This window comes from Macrotis lagotis, chromosome 2 (assembly GCF_037893015.1).
Source record: "Macrotis lagotis isolate mMagLag1 chromosome 2, bilby.v1.9.chrom.fasta, whole genome shotgun sequence".
Taxonomy (NCBI): Eukaryota; Metazoa; Chordata; class Mammalia; order Peramelemorphia; family Peramelidae; genus Macrotis; species Macrotis lagotis.
This window is the reverse complement of record NC_133659.1, coordinates 78076504-78099823: the sequence shown is the minus strand read 5'-3', so window position 1 is coordinate 78099823 and position 23320 is coordinate 78076504. Positions and strand designations below refer to the sequence as shown.

The 23320-nt window shown below is 36.8% G+C and overlaps 1 protein-coding gene and 1 long non-coding RNA gene across 2 annotated transcripts in view; one reads left to right on the top strand and one right to left on the bottom strand.

Annotated features, from left to right (window-relative positions):
• LAMC1 (laminin subunit gamma 1) overlaps positions 1–23320 on the bottom strand; it is a 128327-nt gene that overhangs the window by 4001 nt on the left and 101006 nt on the right. Inside the window, exons 19-27 of the mRNA XM_074222201.1 lie at positions 14437–14642; positions 12772–12851; positions 11280–11417; positions 9232–9376; positions 7175–7324; positions 6890–7004; positions 6182–6381; positions 5011–5169; positions 834–933 (exon numbers count right to left, since the gene is read on the bottom strand). Coding sequence (XP_074078302.1) covers positions 834–933; positions 5011–5169; positions 6182–6381; positions 6890–7004; positions 7175–7324; positions 9232–9376; positions 11280–11417; positions 12772–12851; positions 14437–14642 — 1293 coding nt within the window. The remainder of the gene's footprint in view (positions 1–833; positions 934–5010; positions 5170–6181; positions 6382–6889; positions 7005–7174; positions 7325–9231; positions 9377–11279; positions 11418–12771; positions 12852–14436; positions 14643–23320) is intronic.
• Positions 4705–12777, top strand: LOC141512874 (uncharacterized). Its single transcript, XR_012475625.1, has 2 exons — positions 4705–4882; positions 12353–12777. It is a non-coding gene; the product is annotated as an uncharacterized LOC141512874 (long non-coding RNA).

The window sequence follows — 23320 nt, the reverse complement described above, 5'->3', positions numbered from 1 at the left end:
GTTTGCTGCTTTAATCATTGAACCCTCTTGGACAGAGTCCAAAAAGCTTTGCTTCATAATGAAGTGTGCTCCATCTCAAAGAGTATTATAATGTTCCAGGACATTAAAGTTTTCCTGCAAATTCAACAATCTTTACCTTTCACCATTTATTTTCATTTTCTCATTTAAATGTGTGTGTGAGCACCATGAGGGATTCTGGACAGAGAAGCCAGGTCCACGACTTTGATTCAGGTCCTTCATCTTAAATGGCTAATTCTATACTAACATCTTTCAGCAGGTAGGATAATTTGAGAAAGTTTTTATTTCAATATGAACTTATAAAATATTCAGAAACACTGAATTTTTAGATCATAAAGAAATATTAAAGATGACCCAATCCCTAATGACCAAACCTCTTCTTTTACAAATAAGAAAACTGAGACCAATAGAAGCTAAGTGATTTGATCAAGATCAACAATGGATTGGCAACAAATGTGCAACAAGACTCTCAGAGGGCTCTGCTCACCATAGCACAACTGCTGCACTGGCTCAGAGGAAGAGGAGAAAGCACTAGCAAGTGAGCGGGGTGTGCCCTTTTAGTATTAAGAGGTTTGGCTGCAATAAAATGATTCTTAATAAGTCAGGCACTGACAGGGCAGGACCCCTACACAGTCCCCAAAGGAAATGCGTCCTGGTCAGCTTCCCTGCCCACCCCCGACAGGCTGCCAGGCCACCGTGAAGCTGAACGCTCTCAGGCAGGTCAGTCAGTATCTCTTAATCTGTGTCTTGTGGCACTTCCCCGCCGTGCGCGCGCACACACACACACACACACACACACACATGCATGTACATACCCAGCTGCTCCAGGAGCTCATTGATGACGCTGAGAAGGGTGCTGACGGAGCTCTTGGCCTTCCTTGCATTAATCTCAGCTTCCTGAGCGGCCTGTGAAGCCTGGGAGGGGGGAGGGAGGTGAAATGGATCAATAACAACAAGAGCCCCGGCTCTGGGCTCCTTACTTTTTTCTTCTCTCTATACACACAAAGACCTTATTTTCTGATTTGTATTCTTTCCAAGCTAACAAAATTCCAATGTTTCATTTCAGGGAAATGGCTTCTTTCTAGATCTTTTAGTAAGGAAGTTTGAATCATCACAATGTATCCCACAGCAATTCTGCAAAATATGCAATTCATATAATACTCACACTCTCTGCACTCACTTTTGAAAAATAGAGACTAGTTCCAATTGTCACCTCTCTCTATAAATCAAGATATCTGTGGCTCGTTCAAGGAACGAGGAGGAGGTAAGACCGTATTACCATTTTATTCTTAAAACATGGAAAGGAAAAAGTGTTTTCAAGGATCTCTGTGGAAAAATAATTTTTGGACACAGATATCCTGTAGGATAATCAAAGAAGTCATAGTTGCTAGAACTGTACTGTTTTAACCTTAAATACTTTCATAACTAACTAAATTTCTTCAACCCACTCTTCCAAAAAAAATTAAATTAAAATTAAATTCATGACAATACTGTTCAGATTCAGAATACACTCAAAGGTAAATTTATTAGGGAAAATTCCATCTAACTTGAATAAATACAATGTACATGAGTCATAGGAAAATGGGATCAAAGAGGAAATCACTGAAAATATTAGAAAACAGATGGGTTTCACTGATCCCACAAAAATATACCAAGAAGAGAAAAGAATGATTCTGAGATTTTTATTAGAGTTCGATGCTTCCAAGTATATTTTTCTGCAGTTTTATTTTGAAACTTCTACCATTTAGTTCTTTTGTATATTCATCAGGGGAAATTGATAGAAGATTGTATAACAGAGGCTAATTCTATTATTTTCAATTTATAATGGGCACAATATTCAGAAAAGAATTTACAAAGATAATTGCTTTTACTCCCTCTATAAAGTTTCAACAGCCCACCTAAATCAGTGTATTCTTTTCCTTTCATCAAACTTAAAAGAGTTTTGAGGCTTTTAAAATTTTACTTGTACATTAAATCTGGAGTTCTTCTTATGTTCTCTCTTGTCTTTGTAATGAGCCCTAGTTCAGATAACCAATAATGCTTTTCTATAGACAGTCCTTTCTGCATTTTCTGAGTATGGGGAAAACAACACATAGGCTTTAATTTTCAAATTTCCAATTTTTAAGGTCAATTTCCCGATGTGATATGACTTGGGTAATAAAAGTATAAACAATTTAGAGCCTTCAAAAATATGTATGTTTAAATAAGTTATTTCTGAAAATAATTTTGACATTCCAAAACACTGTTTGCTCTCTTAGAGATAAGATATCGAATTGCTTAATAACTAGAGCCTGCATTTTATTCAATTGTTCTGAATTTCTCACTGCCACACCCCTCCAACAATTTCTGCTGGCAAGTCTTGGTGTTTTGTTCTGGGTTTTTAATGTGTCTGGGTAGAACTCACTCAAATACACAAATGGATATATCATCTCATCAATTTGAATACTATCTCTAATTCATTCATGTCTTTCAAAATCTTTTTCGACACTGAGTCTGGTAATCAATATATGAGTTACTTATTGCTCCCCATCAATTTTGTATTACAATTCTGTTAAGTATACCATCTATTATTTTATTCAAATCACTGACAAAAGCTCAGAATAGAACAAAACCAAAATTATAAGAACCTTTCCACTAAAAACCTCTCAGGGTTGGCAACCAATCTATTAGCATTATTAAGTTCCTTTTATAAACCAGGAACATTAGGTGCAGAAAAAAATCATTCCTAATCATAAGGCTCTAACATTTTAAGGGAGAAGCAAATCTAAGAGGTGAAGTACAAGGGTTTGGGGATGGAGGACATAAGGAATTAAGGAAGATCCAGAAGGGACTCATGGATGATTTCTATGAAGGTGGAGGATTGTGAGGAACATAGGGTCATTTAACTAGATCACACAATTGAAAGGTAGAGAAGGCAAATTCTTAATGTATTAAAAAAGGCAAAGAAGATAAATTGGGACCCACAATGTGAATGGCTTTAGAAACCAGAAAAAAGGAGTTTACATTTAATCCCAGAGCCAATAGGTCAGATCTACAATTAAGGGAAGTCACTTTGACAGCTGAGTGGAAGCCAGATGAGTGAGAAAAGATTCTCAAGAGGGAGGCCACGAGAAGCCAGTGACAACAATCTAAGCAAGTGATGCTGACTGCATGAAATAAAGCTAAGGACAGGAGGAGAAGGGACCAGGTGCCAGAGATGTTGAGAAGCTATGCCAGAAGAAAACAGATGATTGGTTACTCTCTGAGAAAAGTGGTTCATTCACTATGAATGGGATTGTGGAATGTTGTTTTTCTCTATAAAGACAAAAGGAAAGACTGTCAAATGCTTCAATATGATCTAGCTGCACCAGGCTTCTGACATTTCCTTAACTTAGCAGTCGAGAAATAAGGTCAGACTGACACAACATTTTTAATGATCTCATACTGATTCCTAGTGATTGTGACTTCCATAAAGCACCCCCAAACCATCTATTTAATAATCCAATCTATAAATCTGCCAAGGATTTAGAACCCAAACTCTGTGCTCTGGGGTAAGGCACATTATAGGCCACCTTTCCCAAACCTCTCATTTCATAGATGAGGAAACTGAGGCTCAGAAATATCCTTAAAAGTCACAAGTAACAAAGTCAGGATTCAAACTCAGGTCATTTGCCCCAAATGTGGTGCCCTTTCCACTGGTCCATGCTGAATCTCAGCACATTACTTACTCCTCTGAGACAAAGGAAAATAAACTAGCAATAAGAAGAACAAAGAAAAAAATCCTTAAGAAATAGTATCTTTGTTACTGCTCCCAATCCAATGGGTCGGTCTTATTAGACCTCTAGAAGCACTGAAGAATCGCTGACTTCTGTCTGGGGCATCATGCTCTCAATGAGAAGAAACAACATCCTGGTAGTTTTCTCACCATACTCCTAAAATGTATATTTAAAGCAGCCTAGTATCTTTCCAAAATTCTGGAGCAAATTCAAGAAGGTTTGGCCAACTATCTCCTTTCAGTGGTACTACAAATATCAGAGAGTGTTTCTAGATTTGCCTTTGCATTTGTAAATAAGGGGGTTTAAGACTAAATTATATCTAAATTCCTTTCTATGGCTAATGTTCTTAACTCTCTTAAGTTCTCTTAAAAAAAAGTTATTTTCCTCATAAAATCTAAATTTGTTTCTCCTAAATCAGTCCCAACACACACACACACACACACACACACACACACACATACACACTTTTTATAATCAAACCCCTTAAAATATACATTCCAAAAAAAGAGAATCCAAAAGGATTTCTGTTTGAGACAACAGATGTTTTTATGGAAAATAAGTAGAAAGTAGAATACATAATCAAAGCTGATTTGTTGTATTAACAGGCACAGTACTTCCTTCTTCTAATCAATTAATGCCCACATAAAAATGCCTTTCTTTTTAGAAGTGGAACAAGGAAGGTCTTTTGAGCTCCCACAAAGTGCCCATTTAGAAATATACACTTATATCAGGATGATTTTTATCATCTAAAGTCACATATTTGGGTCCCTTCTTTGATCCTGAATTATATTAAAGTCCTTCAAAAGCATGAACCTCTGTCAAAGGACAGAGCAAGTAGAATCTCTTTGCTGCCCTTTCAGAGGCATCATATACAAAAAAACTTCTACTTTTATGACATCACAAGCCATTTTACATCCATCTATCATGAAGGGAAGATTCTTTAAGATGTGGGATCTACTTATGATGAAGGGAGACATCTTCAAAAATGTCACATTTGTGGTCGTCCTCTTCTCCCAGCCCTCCCCTGGAGTACCCACAGCTTTTGGGGGTAGGGGAGTGGTAACTACGGGGCTGCGCATCTCTGCCCTACAAGCATCACCCAGGAAATGGTGAGTCAGACCAGTCCATGAGCCAACGAGTGAAGGGCAGAAGCCTGGGCTGCACCGGTTTTCCGGGAAGCTCCCTCTCCCATTGAGCCCTCTCACCCTTCTTCACGGGGTGACCAAAACTCACTCACCATTCCTGCCATCATCATATCCTGGTCAGCGTCATCTTGCTTTTTCTTCAGTTCCCTTTCGGCTTCTTGTAACTGTTTCAACATTTCATCCACCTCTTTATCCAAACTTGTAACATCTGCAAAAGTTCTTTCAGCCTCAGCTTTGGTACTGGTAGCATTCTAGGTGCAACACACAAATATTACCTTTTTATTTGTTCCATTCTAGGTCATTTCCCCTTTTCTATTCTTCAAAAGATAATTAAAACATAAAATTACCAAATTTTTTTAAAGTACAATTTACTCTATTATCTTTCACTGATGTTTTGGATTCCTTATAAACAACAACAAAAAACATCCTAGATTTCCTAAGCACCCTGGAGGCAGTACATAAACCTTATTTCTATTTTATCACCTGCAGCATAAGTCAACCTCTGGGCAATTTATTCTAAAATAAGCTGATCATAACCTGATCTCCCAAGTGTCCCACAAAAACCAAGGACCTGAGTATTCAAGAGGCCTAAAATAACAATCAAATAATTACTGACTATAGAACAGCAGAATAAATCACAATTCTGATTATTTCTATTTCTTATCTTTTACATTGATTTCCAAGATAGTGGAACTAAGTTTCAGAACACAGAAACTTTAATATAAAGAAATCTCTTCAAGTTATGAATCCTACCCTTGGCCAAACTCTAAAAAATGTAACATTAAATACTAACTTACTAGATAGAATAATTCCTGGCACTTATATAGAACTTTAAAAAGTTTGAAAAGCACTTTAGAGTATTATCTCATGGGGTGGCTAGGTGGTGTAGTAGATAGAGCACCAGCCCTGGAGTCAGGAGGACTTGCGTTCAAAGTCGACCTCAGATGCTTAATAATTACCTGTGTGACCTTGGATGAGTCACTTAACCCCACTGCCTTACAAAAGCCAAAACAAAAAAAAAAGAAACATTCTCATTTTATTCTTATAACAATGATGAAAATAGGTTGCTATTATTTCAGATGAGGAAATTAAGGCAGATAGAAGTTAAGCGACTTGCTCATTGTCACAAGGGCAAAGAAAATATTTTATTAGAAACAAAGAAGAAAGATCACATTTTATTATTATTATTATTAAGGAAAAGACAAGGAAATGAAAATTAGAATTTTTAAAATCTCTTTTGTTTGCAGACGTACACACACACACCTTCTGCACAGCCCCTGCAATATTTTCTGCCTCATGGGCCTTGGTTTTGGCTTCAGTGGCATCTGCAGCTGCATTGCCCAGGGCCAGCTGTGCTTCTCGTGTTTTATCGTTGGCTTCAGCAATTGTCTGGTTGATGGCAGGGATCTTCTTTAGGGCCTCCTCTGCTGCTGTCTTGTTATCATTCACTCGTCTATCAAAATCTAAACAGACATTTAATAGTTACTGGCAATGAGAGAGGCAGAGGCACTGTAATGAGATTTCATAGAGCAATGTAAGACAAACGCATAAAACAAAAAATACAGAACAAAAAGAGCATAAACTGATCACTAGAAGCCTAGGAAAGAGCAAAAGACATTCAATTATCTAAATAATGGACTTGCTGAGCAGCAGTTAGTGACTTGACTATAGTTTTTCTTTTGGAGAATTTTTTTTTTTAATTTTGCACTTTCTTATTTAAGGAAGGTAGGAGGTGGTACTGTAACCTAGAACTGCAAACAAATTTTAGCAGAAGGCACTAGGAATTAACAATCTTGTTATATTTACAGTCTTACTGCTTCAGTTAAGAGGGAGGACAGGGAAAGCAACATTTAGCAGAAGAAATTAAAATGACAGTTTTCATCTCTCAATACATGTCCAGCTAGTCATGAAGACAGTGACCCAGTAAAGAAACATCACAAATTTCTTTGTTCCAGTGGTATTCTCTTCTACCTTTCAAGTTGTTAAGAATATCATTAGCTTCTTGTAATGTGTTCTTCCCCTTTTTAGCAGCTTCCTCAGCAAGAGCCTTGGCAGCATCAGCTCGGGCCAAGAGTTGGTCAGCTGTCTAGAAACATATGACAGAGCAATGAGAAACTCCAAAATAAAATCCTCCATCTCTGCACTCAAGGCCATTGCAGTGACAGCGGCCCTGTTAGCAGATCCACTCCCACTCATCCTGGGGCTCCACTGTGGTCCTGACTCCTCTAAGTCATGGACTTCATATACTGGCCTCACCTGCTGCTCAGTCTTTCCTTTTTCCAGGAGGTCCTTCACCTCAAGCTCCTTGCCTCTCATGTCTTCCCGGAGGTCCTCGTAGTCTTTCAGCTTCTTGTCCATCATTTGGTCCAGGGCCTCTGCTTCCTTCTTTATTTTATTAGCCTCATTCTTCAAAAAAAGAAAAAAATGATCAATTTATTCTTAAAAGGCAAGGATACATCTTAAGAGAATAGTTCTGAAATCTCTAAGGCTCATGATACAAATTCAAATAAAGCAGGTCATGATCTAAGAGCCAGGGCTTTTTGACGTAGTTTTAATTGGCAAAATTGATTGCCACAAAAATGTCAAACAAATTTCTGTAGGGTAACAAGCTCTACCTTCAACAGTACCAACATTCACCGAAGAATTTTATACAGGACTTGAGAAAAGGCTGGGTATTAGGAGAGTGCAGAGATGGGTCAAGCACCATTAGGTTCATTTCTCTTGACATAATTCAGAGGATCTTGCTATGATTCTTTTACTAAAACTCTTCTTAGCAGGGAGTGTTAATATTAGTGTTGCTCCCTTTTTAAAATCAAATCTTTTTTTTTTTCAGGTTTTTGCAAGGCAAATGGGGTTAAGTGGCTTGCCCAGGGACATACAGATTGGTAATTATTAAGTGTCTGAGACCAGATTTGAACCCAGGTACTCCTGACTCCAAGGCCAGTGCTTTATCCACTGTGCCACCTCACCACCCCTAAATCAAATCTAATATATTAAAACTCAAATTGACATACACACCCTTCTATTCAATAGCAACTACTATAACACTAGCACCAAGCTAGACTGACAGCTGGGGATAAAAAAAACAAAAACAAAAAAGCCTGCACTCAAGTACTTGAATACAGAGTGGTGGTGGGAGATGATGTGTATAAGAAAAAGCTACAAGTGTCTTTTGAGGAGGAAGCTAGGGGAGGGGGCAGGGGGGAGAGAAAGATGATGCCAGTCTGGAAGAGGGAAGTAGTCCAGTGTTGCTAGAGCCCAGCATTCATGCCACAGTGCTGGAAAATAGGGCTGTCAAGGTAAATAGCAAAAAGACTATAGGGTCTCTTGTAGGCTGAGGTATTTGTTTTCTATCTTCAATGCAATGGGGAGTTATTAAAGATGATAAAGCAAGGAAGTGACTGAGTATGGACCTGTGGCCGAAGGAGTTTATTCTGCCTTGGGTGGAGAATGGATTAAAAGAGGAAAGGATAGATGAAAGAAGGTCAATTAGGAAGCTATGATAGTGTCCTGACAATGAAGACTGAACTAGGAGAGTATCTCTGTTGATGGAGAAAAGGCAAAAGCTGCATGAAGAGAATCCATAAAATCCGGCAACTAATTGGATAAATGGGATGAGAGAGAATAGTCAAGGATAACTCAAGAGTTACAAGCCTGAATAACTTTGGTGATAGATAGATAGATAGACTGACAGACAGACATAATTTACATAATTGCTTTATAGTCTAGATACACACATTTAATTTCATTTGATCTGCAGGACTTTCCAGTAAGATCAGTATTATTATTGTTCCCATTTTACAGATGGGAGGAAACTGAAGCTGAGATTTAAGTCATTTGATCTGGGGGCAGGATCTAAACCCAGTTCTACCTGAATCCCAGTCCAATAATCTATCTCTGTGCTGCCTCACTTAAAAGGCCAATGAAGCCTCAAAAAAGAAATAGGAAAGCTTAGAGGGAAGACAGATTTGGTGCAGTAGAGGTGCAGGCAGGATGTCCCAGATCAAGCTGCTAGAGAGTTAGGGGCACTATTTGTTTGGCTAAGGGAATGTGCTTTTGTAAAAACTTTTTCCATAGGATTAAATGGTTTTCTCCTGTTCAATAGCTGTTATTTAAATTATTTTAAGTAATGCTACTACATATAAAAATATGGCTTAAGTTTTTTAAAATGATTTCAATTCAGCAAACATTGCTTTGTTCAACCAAATTTGTGTATGGCACTGAAAGGTAGGAGTGACTTTCTAGGAAGAGGGCTCTTGTATATATGTGTGTGCATGCATTTGTATGTACATAGGTGCGTGTAGATTCCGCACCTCAAGGGCCACTGAATCCACAGGGGTCAGCTGGGCAACACTGGCATAAATCTCTACAGCCTTGTCTCCGGCGCGTTTTGCCTCTTCATGGACTCGGGCAGCCTGCTTCTCCAGATCTCGTGAGAGGTTCTTTGCTTGTTCATATCTAAGGAACAGAAGATAAAATTTAATTAATAACTGATATTTCAAAGTCTTTGTAAAACAACAAACATTCATTAGCTGCCTCCTATAAAAGTGAGTGAGGGTATACCTCTATATTTTTATTTTACTTCAGGAAAATTTAATCAATAAGCATCAAATGTACTTTACATCAATATCTGCAATACTGACAACTGCTATATTTTAAGTATCCTTCTCAAAAAGATTAGTGATTTTTTTTTCTGGAAAGTACTGTGAACCTAGGGTGAGTAGTTAATATGAACATTAGTTTTGCCTAACCAGTCCTAGTGGCTTTATTTCTACTAATGCTAATATCTAAACATTTATTCACATTTCAAGTCTATCAGAAGTAGACTGAGTCATTTGTACCCCTTTGCATTTCACATAAGATAATTTAAAGGAATAACTTTTGAAATGCAAACTCACAACACTTTAATGAGGAATCACATGTTTGCCTCAAGTGCTTTTGGGTTTAAGTGTACTAAAATTTTCATCTTTGCCTTGGGAAACAATTTTTACAACAGATCTAGCATTCAAGTATTTTTGCTAATGTGTTACATGGTATGGTTTCTAGAAAGATCATTAAGTGTGGCTTCTTTCACTCTTGTTTGATTAAAAATCTATCAAAAATATCATAATAATATGCAAAAAACAAAAATTGTTTTTCTAAAAGCTGTAGGAACAGGAAAAAACCATTACATCTTATTTGTATAAGCACAAACAAAAAACTCAAAGCTAGACACACCACATGTAAATACAAGTATTCAAAATTTCTATAAAAATGAACGAGATACATGTTTATTCCTATTGTTCAAAAGGTTGAGAGTTAACTCTGAATGATAGTGGTGTAGGTGTGGTGCGGTTGCTGGTCCGATCTCAGAGCTCAATGTCACTTATATTTTATAGTATTTGGCCCATTCGTGTCCAATAATTTAAAGAGGTATACCTCTTTATTTAATTTTTTAAAAATTAAAAAAAAATTTGAGGTATACCTCTTTAAATGAAAGTTGGAGTTAGCCTTCTCCTGGGGGAGGGCAGAGATGGAGACACAAAATGCAGACAGAGCGGGCATAAGGGCAGACACTGGAGTTCCCTTTCCCAAGATCAGCAGGCAACTCCACTGATGAGAAGGGGAAAGTGATAAAGACTTGGGGTGGATGGGGGGGATCAGGAAAGGCCTGGGTGAGGGACAGTGGCAGGAGGGGCACTGCTGTGCTTGAGGAGGAGCAAGGGACTGGTCTGCATGCAACAAAGGGTACAAGAGGAGACAAACACGAAGCCAGCCTGGAGAGAGAGAGAGGAAGAACCAGATGCTTTTTGATGCCAATGCAAGAATAGGTATTTTGGGTAAGGCTCCTAGGGCATCACTTAAAGGTCAGTAAAAAGTACTGTGAGATGGTTGAGGCATAAAGTCAAAAACACATTAAAGGAGCTTTCCACTAGTAGGATACAACACAATAAAATGTGTGATAAGTTAAAATTTTAATAACAAGTAATATCTAGTTAAATTTAAATTTCTTTCTATTACTTTTGCTTAAAACCCACAGAATACATTCTTCTTTCAATTACCAATATCTTCAGTCCATTAGAATATTTTCTCCTTGACTCCCCCACCTACTATGGCTATCACATATGCTTCTTTTCATTTCTAATTTCTTCAACAGTTTAAATGTTTTGATTATTTTTTTAAACTCCAATTCCAATAATCAACAAAGTAGACTCAAAAGCCTTACCTGCTTTCCCCAACCAACTGCTATAGGACATTTCAAAAGCACAAGTAACCATCTAGAATATGCTCTAAATAAACTAGAATTTACTATCTTGTTGCACTGTCACTGACTCACACACACATCTAAAGGACTCATCAAACACTTTTAAATTAGACTCACTTCCTATTAAGTTCTTCAATTTCAACTGCTGTTTGATTCTCTCCGGCCAAAGTCCTCAAAAGCAGATTATAGGCTTCAGTTGATGTATCATTGGCTGTCTTAGCTACTCGTTCAATGTCATCAGCCTCTTTTTTATGTCTATGACAGAAAAAGAAAAACAATTCCATAAAACAGAAATTGACATAAGAAATGTTCCCCTACACAAAAAAATATGCTTATCTCAGCTATGTGAGTTTTTAACTTATTTATGCATTACATAATTTTGCACCATTCTCTACAAATGTGGGAACTGGCAATAGAATAATTCTTAATGTTCAAAATAAAAAAGATCACTGAATTCAGAAAAACTCCATAAATATTTAAAATCTTGTTAGTCTGGAATTTGGGATAATCTGGATGGAAGCTGGGCATAAGTTTAATTCCTTTAATTTTGTTGGGCAAAATGATTTCTTCAGAAAATTAACAATAGGGGCGGCTAGGTGGCACAGTAGATAAAGCACCAGCCCCGGAGTCAGGAGTACCTGAGTTCAAATCCAGCTTCAGACAATTCACAATTACCTAGCTGTGTGGCCTTGGGCAAGTCACTTAACCCCATTGCTTGGCAAAAAAAACAACTAAAAAAAAAGAAAATTAACAATATAAACAAATATAGGAATGGATGTTTAAACTACTCAGGATAAGCTGAATTCAAGTATTCAAAATTAATTCAGAAGCATTAAAAAGTCCCCAAAGTCCCCAACTATATATATATATCACTTTGTTAGCCTTATTGAAAATACTGCTTATATTCCAGAGCAAGATAATATGTCTTAAAAATTCCATTCCAATCAGACCAGCTTTCAAACAAGTTAATCTGAATTACTGAGAAAAACTACCTTAGTACTGTTAAGGCTCTTTCAATGCAAGATCATTTGGGTCTCAGGGAAAATGTCTTACCTCAACAATGAAGGTCCCTAAAGATTTCTACTATCTCTCTAGGGCATTAAAATGGAGGATTTAGTTCACAGATGATTGTTTAATGTGACAGATGGATTGATTCTCTTCTCATTCATGTTATATTTTTGCTTTTGCAGAAAACCAACTTTGAATCATTTGAACAGAAGTTTTCTACTGTGAATCCTTGGATGGATATCTTCAATAACTAAGAACCAACTTATACATCAAGACAATCCAAATAGCCAAGAACAAATATACCCAAATTTGAATTTGACATTTCTAGGTTTAGTTATGTTTGGGTCAATTCAAAAAAGTACAATGTCCTAAATATCCCCCAAACACTCTGAGTTCCAAGGTGGGAGATTCTTTTCACTGATTTTTACAAGGAAAAAAATGGATTAACAGCAACAAAAACAATAACTATCTTGTGACAAAAGAAAAAAATTTAGAAAAGGAGTCTAGCTTGCTAAAAGTTGGTTATATGAAAACAATACACAAATATGGGGACGGAAGACAGGCTAAACTTTGGTAATAAATACATGAATCAAGAAATTACCTTTCAGCAAGTTTACGAGCCTCTTCTGCCAATAGAGTCATATTGTTAGGATCACCAGTAGAATCTGGTTGAGTAATTGACTGAAAGTGAAATAAAACAAAAAACAGAACTTACTTTCACAGAGAACTAAACTGTATGAATTTAAATAAGGAAAGTATTTGTGAATGTCAATAATAAGTACTATTTAGCAACACTTTCACCTTTCCAAAGATTTATAATATTATATAAAGTTGATAAAATCTTAAGAGTTGGAATGGGCCTCATACACCATCCAATTCTTCTATCTGAGAAGTATGAGTTCGTTCTCTTTACAATACATATTCAACAACTAAGCTCTTCTTGAATACAGCCAGCAAAGGAACATACAACATTTAGAGGCAGTCTATTCCATTTTTAGACAGTCAGAAATATTAGAAAGTTTTTCCTATACTGAATTGAAATTGCTGTCCCTTAAAACTTCTATCCACTACCAGTTCTCTCTAAGCTCAAAAAAGAATAAATCCCTCTTCTATACAGTTCTACACTTAAAAGAAATATTTGATGTTAGTGAGTCCTGTCCCAGTAAGTCTCTTCACTAGGCTAAACTTTGGCTCTAGTACCTTCAGCTGTTTGTCATATGAAATGGTTTCCAATCCTTTCAGCATTCTTATCAAGCTATTCCAGATACATTTTAGTTCCACACTCTTCTTTAAATATGGTGTACAGAAATTTAATTCATACTGTGATCTGACAGAAAACCTTAAGATTAACATCTTTCTTGGTTACAGCACTATCCTTCTATTCCCTTCTCTCCCTTCATGGACCCCAGACCAAACCCCATCTATCCAGGCTCCACTGGCATACTCAAAGGATCCCTGGGACTCAATATCAGGACTGCCACAAAAGCCAGTGGACAGCAGACCTATTCAACTGCTCAGTACTAGAATTCAAATCCAGAGGATGTTTCCCCTAATTAGTGAAGACCGTTTTAATTAGAAGACTTGTATTTACAGTGGTTAAGCTTTGTGCTCCGCAAAGGGTAAGCACTTTCCATCCTACTCCAATTAGAAACTCTGGAGGGATAGCAACTTCATGTCATCTGTTGACTCATACTGAATTTTCAATCAGTGAAAAGACCTGGGTCGTCTTCAAATAAACTGCTGCCTAGCCAGGTCTCTCCTATTCCATATTTGAAGAGTGGATATTTTTTGTACCCAAGAATCATTCCTATTTTTACAAAAGGACAAAGGAACGCTAGATTTCCCGCTAGCATAGAAACAGAAGCCGGCAAAATAAATACAGGTTTATTTCCTGACAATTCTTTGGGCAATGCTACCAAAGTTCTATTTTCATTAGGATGATATCAAGGGAAAGGTGTATAGTAGAATAAAGAAAAGAGCAACAAACTGGGAGTGAAAAATCCTTGGTCTGATTCTGAAACAACTCACTAAGTGCTCTCAGGCAAGTTTCTTTACTGCCTGGGTCTCTGTTTCTGCATCGGTAAAACAAGGGAATTAAGTAGGCTACATTCTCTCCAAGGATCACTCAAGCTCTAAAAGTCTAAAGTCATTTATTATAGAGATCTATAGATAAAAGAGTAAAAACAGTGATGACCTCCCTCCCCATAACAAAATACACCGTGCGTCACTCTTGTGGATATGCCCCGCACACTGCACTCCAACTCACCACATTGGCAATGGCCACTTTTGCTTTCTCCAGTTCTCTGGAAGCAATTTCAATGAGCCTTTCAGTGCTCTCGACTCGAGTGCGGGCTTGCTCAGCTAAATTTCCTGTCTCTTCCACAGTGTTCCGGATATTCTGTAAGCGACTGATCTGGCTGGAGAGGGTATTGTTCACCCTCTGGAGGCGATCCATCAGGTTCTGGTCTATATCTACAAATGTGTATGGGGGGGGAAGGGAGGAAGCAGGGGGAGAAGAAGATGGCAGAGATCAATCTTCTAATTAAAACGTAGGGCTGATGGCTTATTCCATGAGACAGATACAACTTACTTGGTATTTTAGAGTGAATATAAATCATGTTACTCTTATGGTTTTGATCTTCAAGCCCATGTTAAGTTATCACTGCTATCATACATACAAACATATTAACTAAAAGTATCACTAATCCCCAGGGCATATTTTTCAAGATAATGTAATTTCAATTTCACAAACCATATGACATTTTAAAATCAAATACTAAGATTTATTTTCTCACTCTTTCAATCTCCAATATCCTTTTTCTTTTTAAATAATGTGCAGATCTTAAAAAAAAATTCATTTTTATCCCTTACAGATGAAAACTTCAACTGAACCCTATATTCTACCATTTAATCTCTTATCCCCTTATCCTCACTCATTCCTTGTTGTATTGCAAGAGCCAGGTGCCCCACCATCCAATCTCTCTACTTCACTTAAATGTTACTTAAATTCCACTGGAATATTTTATGCAACTTTTGCTAAGTGGATCAACCACAAATTTATGCTATCTAATCTTAACTTAGTTCTCACTATTACAAGGCAATATTTTTTTATTATTCCATGACTGATTATCAACAATGCATGTTTTTTTCTGTTTTTTCTTCATCCTATACCACTCCCCTTTCATCTTTTACTTGACTGAGAAAATGAGGTCACTTATCACCAAGTACTTCACTTCTCAAATCTGCACTATTATCAGCTTCCATTCTCTTCTTCTCTAGTTTAGTCTCCTAAATTTCCCTCATTTCTAGTTGTCTTCCAGATATCTAGCATTCATCATTTCAAATTAAGTCTTCATGAAAAAAGATTTGGTGGTCATCTATCTCCTAAGGTCGCTCATTCTACTTAAGGAACAGAGCTCTAATTATTAGGAAGTATTTCTTTATTTCATTCTTAATTTTTCCCCCTTTGCAACCTGAACCAATTGCTTCCAATTTTGCCTTCTTCATGCTTTACAGAAAAAGGATAATGCTTCTTTCCCATGAATCTTTCCCCCTCATCTCATATAGCTCATCCATTTCCAAGCCTTGTCAATTCAACCTCTTCAAACAGCTCTCAAATACCCTGGGTCAGGCCTCATAACCTCTCGCTAGAAATATTACAAGAGCTGCCTAACTGGTCTTCCTACTTCAATCTCTCTTGCCTCCAATCCATTCTTCACATAGATACCAAATTAATCTTTCCAAAATATAGGTCTGACCATGTCATATCCCTTTACAAAAACCTTAGGGGACTTCCTATTACTTGCAGAATATACAAATTCTTAGATTTGGCTTTTAAAGCCCTCTACAATTTGTCTAACACCTATCTTTTTAAATAGTTCATATTACTCCCTTTTCCATAATCTATGCTTCAGTTAAAGTGGCTTCCTAGGTTTTTTTCCCCTTGAACTCAGTATCCCCTCTTGAATTATCTGTTCCTTGCAGAGTAATTTCATGCCTGAAATGAACTGCCCTTTCATCTGTCTTTCTTAATTCTCTACCCTCCCTATCTCTTTCTCATTTCTCTCTTATCCCCACCTTCATCCCATTCCTCTCCATCTCTTCAAATGAGAGTGTCTAATGTTATATTTCCCTCAGTAAGTTCTCTGGAAGTAAGAAAGGCTTCATTATTGTCTTAGAATCTTTAACATCTTGCACAAAACAACCATTTAATCAATTCAAGGAGTTGAAATGAATAAACTTGGTACATATTTCTGGTGTCATAAAGCTTCATAAACTCAATAAGAGTTTGTCAAAATGCCAATATTAAAAATTTCACACCAAATTAGAGCATTCCAAGAGATAAGGATCATGTTAAGCAAATGCTTGTTATATTCAGAGCTGACTGATTACTTATAATAGCACTATGCTCACTTTAGAAATATATTAAAAAAATGCTGGGTCACAGGCAAGAGCAAAAATGAACAGAAGCTTGGGAAATAAAGACCTCTGAGTATTTAAAGTATTCAAAATTTGGTCTTGAGTAAGAAAATGCTAAGGAAGCCACAACAGTTTTGAGTGTACAAATTTCTTACCAAACCCTGAAATCAGCAAAAAGGGATTAAGACTTTGAGATAATCTGATTAGGTCCAAGAAAAAAATTTCTTGGTTAAACCCCATATATTAGTAGGGATTACCAAGAAAATGGAGAATCACTTTCTCTTAAAATCTTTAAAAATGAATTACCCTATCATGCTGAGGCAGTTCTACAGAGAAAATAGGTCTGGGATTTTATTTCTAAGGTTTAATCACTCAATTTAGTACCTTTACATAACTTTGGGATAAATGAAAAAATAAAATATCCAGAATTATTTTCAATCTTTAAAAATAATAAAATAATTTAAAAAATTCTGTAGTTTTCAATTGAGCCTAAGTATAAAACACTTAGGCAGGGTTCCACCTATCTGAATACTGGAAAGCTTCCTTATCAGCCACTCTGATCTGTTAGAACCAATTTAGGATGTCCACTATCCAGGGAGCTTGATGTGAAGAAGATGGAATAATGCTGCTTTTTATTGCTACCCCTCTTAAAAACTTCCCAGTTTCTCCTCACTCAACAACATGACTTACTTGGACAAGAGCAAAATAGATAGAATTGAGATCTCTATACTGTAGAAAGTCTGGAGAATTATAGATTATGAAAGAAATGATGAAAACATACTTCCCCTTCCAAGTGCCTATAAAAAGTGATATTTGAATCAAGCTAAGAAATTATGCTGACAAGGTCTAGAGTCATACCATAAAAGGGTAGATCATCAGGGCAAGATGCTTCTAAGTAAATTATTTTTCATAAATCCAAGAAACACAGAACTTTAAGTGGAACAAACAGCAATTGTTAAAATTCTTCTACCTTAAAGTCTTAAAACTAAAAACAAGACATTCAACAAAATGAAAAGCTAAAGTTAAACTAGGCCACTGACCTATTAATTTTTTTAAGTTTCTAAAAATGAATCTTATAAAACAGTTCTGGGCACTTGTACAACAAAAAGCAAACAAACTGGCCAAAACCAATAATAAACTTCTCTTGACAGAAATGTTTTATCTATTCCTAAATCCACAACAAATTCAACCACTGAGTTCAACTAAAGCACAGAACAGCTGAACCCTACACTGGGTTCAACAGGTTTATAAGTCATATATTTATAGGACATGAACGTAAACTATTGTCTACTTAGATATCCTGCCTTCTTATTGTACAACGTCACCTACTAACCTACAAAGAGATTCTAAATGCTTTGCCTTTGGGGGAAAAGACAATCCCTCTAAGAAAAAAGCCTGAACATGACTTCCATGATGGAAATATTATTTCTTATTAATAATGACAATGATGATGTCATGACATCTTAAATGAAGTGCTTTTTGTCTGTTTTGCAAGGCAATGTGGTTAAAGTGACCTGTCCAAAGCCACATAACTAGGCAATTATTATCTGAGATGGGATTTGAAGTCAGGTTCTCCGGAGTCCAGGGCTGACACTCCATCCACGGCAACACCAAGCTGACCAAATGACATACTTATTTACATTTAGATGCTCACAAATCCTTAAAATTCTTACCACCTCCCTTCTTCACTCTGGTCTGTATATCTGCATTATCTAATAGAGCTGTTGCAACACCACAACTTGACTAATAGATAACCATACACTAAATACCTGATAACTTCACTATGAAGTTCTTCATATTAGAGATTAAAAGCACAAAGTTGATTAATAAAGGCTTGCTTAATAATACAAATTTATATCAATTTTACCAATTCAAATTTGTTTATTAAGTGCATAAAAATGATGGATATTCATGTTAGAATTAGATATTACTTAGTTATTGCTATTCTGACAGGAAATTTGCTCATTTATTCTTAAGAAATGCCAATTGCTTGGGCTATACTCATGAATATATAAGTACATAATATATAATAGTTTACATGCAGAATTTTTTTTGATTCAACAGTCTGGTAAAAGTTGCACATGTTCATTTGTGTTTAACAGATTAGTTATTTTGCATATGAAAATTAGGACTAAGGGAAAAGAAAGAAAACCACAGGACAATAAGGAAAACTATGAGAAGTTGTTTTTTTTTTTTAAAGCCAGCATAGCATCCATTCAGATTCTATGGGGTTTTTCCTTTTATTTTTTTCCTCCTGATATGGATGACATTGTTCAAAACAGGTCTCTAGGGTTGCCCTAGCCTCTGAACTGCTGAGAGGAGCTGCATCCATTGTAGTTGATCAACTCACAATGTTATCGTTAATGTGTACAATGATCTCTTGGTTCTGCTCCCTTCGCTCAGCATCAGTTTGTGTGATTCTTCCCATGCTTCTCTAAAGTCAGATCATTCATGGTTCCAAAACATTCATATATCATAACATGTGCAGCCATTCCTGAACTGATGGGGATCCCCTCAATTTCCAATTCTTTGGCATTCCAAAAAGAACTGCTAAAAATATTTTTTAAACATGAGGAATTTTTTCCTTTTTCTATGATTTCTTCTGGATATAGGACTAGTATTGGTATTGTTGTGTCAAAGAATATGATCAGTTTTACTGCTCTTTGGGCATAGTTCCATACTGTTCTCCAGAATGGTTGGATCAGTTCACCCAACAGTGCATTAATGCCCCAATCTTCCCACAACCTCTCCAATTCACCACTTTCCCTTTTAGTCACTTTAGCCAATCTTATAGCTGTAAAGTGGAACCTCATAGATGTTTTAATTTGCATTTCTCTTATAAATAATGATTTGGAGCATTTTTTGTCACATGCAGAATTATAATAGACTATTTACAAAAAGCTATACTTTAGGTGAAAATGAGGAGGCAAGAGTCAAGATACAGCTGTGTGAAGGCAGGAGTTCCCAGAAACTCATTCCCCCCAAAACTCCAAAAGCTGGCAAATTATGACAGTAGCCAACATTTAGAGGGGCAGAACCCACAGAGAAACTGAGTGATACAATTTCCCGGTCCAATACAACTTAAAAGTTCCACAGGAAAGGTCTGTTTCACCAGGACCGGGGTTTGGAAAAAGCCACAGCCATAGCACAGCCAGGCTGAGTGCCTAGATCTGTGACAGAGGGGGTGGTTTCCAGACCTCCTGGCCTAGGGATCACCAGAATTGTTTGAAGGGGTGGCGAGAGAACTCTGCCTCACAAGAGTGAGTGTGGAGCAAGTGCTGGCCTCAGAGAAGCCCTGTAGTGGGAATCAGGGAAGCCAGTCTACACCTCTAAAGCACAGGGCACAGCCCACAGCCCAAAGGCTCTCTGCTCTCTCTAGGGCAGGACTCTACTGTTTGCCCACACCCAGATTCAGGTTGCAGTTTGGGCTTCCATGCCACCATAACTGAGGGACTCTCTTCACAGCCCCAGGGCAGAGAGGAGCACCTGTGGTCATCCACATACCAAAGCACAGGCAAGAAAGCAGTCAGAGCCTCTCCTAAGACCTTGGAGGAATTCAGGTCCCTGTGGGGTGTCCCAAAAGCCCCCCCCAAAGTCTTGGAAGTGCAGTAAATCAGTCATAGGATGAGGAAAGGAGCAAACAAGAGAAAAAGAAGAATCTGACCATAGAAAATTACTTTGGTCCCATGGAAGATCCATTAGATGACAAAATCGAAGCTCCTATATTCAAAACCTCCAAGAGAAATAGAAAATAGACTCAGACTATGGATAAGCTCAAAAAAGACTTTGAAAAGAAATTAAAGGAATACAGGAAAAATTAGGAGGAGAAATGAAAGTGATGCAAATAAATCATGAAAACCAAATCAGCAGCGTGATGAAAGAAATACAAAAAAATACTGAAGAAAATGATATGTTAAAAACCAGTTTAGGTCAAATGGAAAAAGCAACACAAAAGGCAAATGTGGAGAAGAATGCCTAAAAAAAGCAGAATTGGCCAGCTAGAAAAGGGGATAAAAAGCTTCCTGAAGAAAATAACTCTTTCAAATGCAGAATGAAACTAAAGGAAGCTGATGACTTTGCAAGAAATCAGGAAGAAATAAAAGTACTCCAAAAATAAAGAAAAATTAGAAGAAATGTGAAATATCTCATTGGAAAAAAACAACTGACCTCAAAAACAGATCCAGGAGAGACAATTTAAAAATTATTGGGCTACCCAAAAGTCACAACCAGGAAAAGGGTCTAGACTTCATTTTTTCAAAAAATAATACAGCAAAATTGCCCTGAGATCCTAGAAGCAGAGGGTAAAATAGAAATTGAGGAATTTACTGATCACCTCCTGAAAGAAACTCCAAAAGAAAAACTTCCAGGAATACTGTAACCAAATTCCAAAACTCCCAAGTCAAAGAGAAAATACTAAAAGCTGCCAGAAACAAACAATTCAACTACTGTGGCTCTAAAGTTAGGATTACACAGGATATGGTAGCATCTACATTAAGGGCTTGTAGGGCTTGGAATAAGATGATCCGGAAGGCAAAAGATCTTGGTTTACAACTGAGAATCAACTACCCAGCAAAACTGAACATCCTTTGTCAGGAGAAAAGATGGACTTTTAATGAAACAGGGAACTTTCAGACTTTCCTACTGAAACAACCAGAGCTGAACAGAAAGTTTGATCTCCAAGTACAGGACTTGGGGGAACATATAAGGGGTGGACGAGAAGGACTAATTATGAGGAACTTAATGATGTTGAACTGTTTGTATTCCTACATGGGAAGAAGATACTGATAACGCATATGAACTTTCTCATTTGTAAGAGCAATTAGAAGGAACATATATATAGACAAGGCACAGGAGGGAGCTGAATATAATGGTATAACATAGTAAAAAGATCGAATCAATGCGTGACAAAGGAAAGTATTGGGAGGAAGAGGAAGAGAGGAAGAAGGGGCTAAGATATTTCACATAAGAGTCAAGAAAAAGCTTTTTCAATGGAGTGGAACAGGGGAAAGTGAGGGGGAATGAGTGAGCCTTCACTCTCATCAGAAATGGCTCAGAGAAGAAATAACATACATACTTAATAGGGTATAAAAATCTATCTTATCCTAGAGAAAAATGAGAAGAAGGGGCTGGGAGAAGGGCAGATATGGGGGGGGATAAGTGATAGAAGAGAGGGAAGATCATGGGAGAGGGTACTCAGATACAACACACTTCTAAATAGGGACAGGGTGAAAGGAGGGAGAGAGAGAGAATGGAATAAATGAGAGTGGGAAGGAACACAATGGAGGGAAATGCAGCAACTGTGGGAAAAATAATGAAGCAACTTCTTTGATGGACTTATGATAAATAAGGCCAGTGACAGAGCCGTTGGAATCTGAACACAGACTAAAGTACATTTTTCTTCTCTCTCACTTTTCTTGAGGTTTCACATCTTCTTGTGGGGGAGAAGGGGGCGAAGGGAGGGTATGTTTACTGTTATAACAAGATTATTGTAATGATATAAAATAAACCAAAAAATATAAAAAAAATTAAATATGTCAGATGAGGAGTTTCCAAATCAAAGCTTAAAAAAATAACATTAAAAATTAAATTTAAAAATAGTTGCTTCCATTAAGCATGGTGGTACACCTCTGTAATTTCTTATTTATTGGGAAGGAACAGTCAGGACTACTAGAGATCAAGAGTTCTGAGCTGTAATAGGTAAGGTAATGGAATGATCACAGTAAGTCCAGTACCAATATGAGAAGCACAGGGAGAAGAAAACCTGTAGACAGCCTAAGGCAATATCAACCAATCCAAATTAGAAATATACAAATCAAAGCTTCTGTGCTGTTTAGAAGTAGGACTGAACCAATGAGTGGCTAAAGCATTACTAACCTGAAAAAACAGAAACCCATTCTCAAAATTTAAATCTAAAAAATTAATTCCTTTAAAAAGCCAATGAAACTATTTTACCATACTGTTTTATATTTTTTACTGTTTAATTTGATTTTAATTTTAGAGTCTTTAACTCTTCAGATTGATCTGTCCAGAGACTTGCTAGATCATGCCAAAATAGATTAGTGCCTCCAACTTATAAAATAAAAGCAACTGAAAAAACAAGGACCAATTCATTAATTTTATATATATTTCCTTGGTGCAAGGATAGAACTAAAAACAAAATGCAAAAGGACTTGTAGGTAAAAAATGTTTATAAAAGATTTTTTTTTTGTGGTGACAAAGAATTGGAAATTGAGGGAATGTCCATTAATTGGGGAAAAACTGAACAAGTTGTGGTATATAATTGTAATGTAGTATTTTTGTGCTGTAAGAAATAACAAACAGGAAATTCTTAGAAAAACCTGAAAACAATCACATGAACTGATGCAAAGTGAAATGAGCACAAGCAGGAGAACATCCTACATAGCAATAATAATAATAATAATAATAATAATAATAATAATAATAATAATAATGATAATAACAACAACAACAACAACAATAATAATAATGTTTATCCTTCATTTTCAAAGAAAACCACATCATCAGGGAGTTGATGCTATGACAAGTATGTGAACTGGATTTGAGTAAAGGGGAGTTGTGTTAAATCAGCAGCCTCACTTTCTCCTCCAGAGTCATCTGGGTCCAGTGGCCAGATATGAATCTAGAAGCAGAGGCAATCGAGGTTAAGTAATTTGCCCAACACCACCCAGCCAGTAAGAATCAAGTGTCTGAGTCAGGAGTACCTGGGTTCC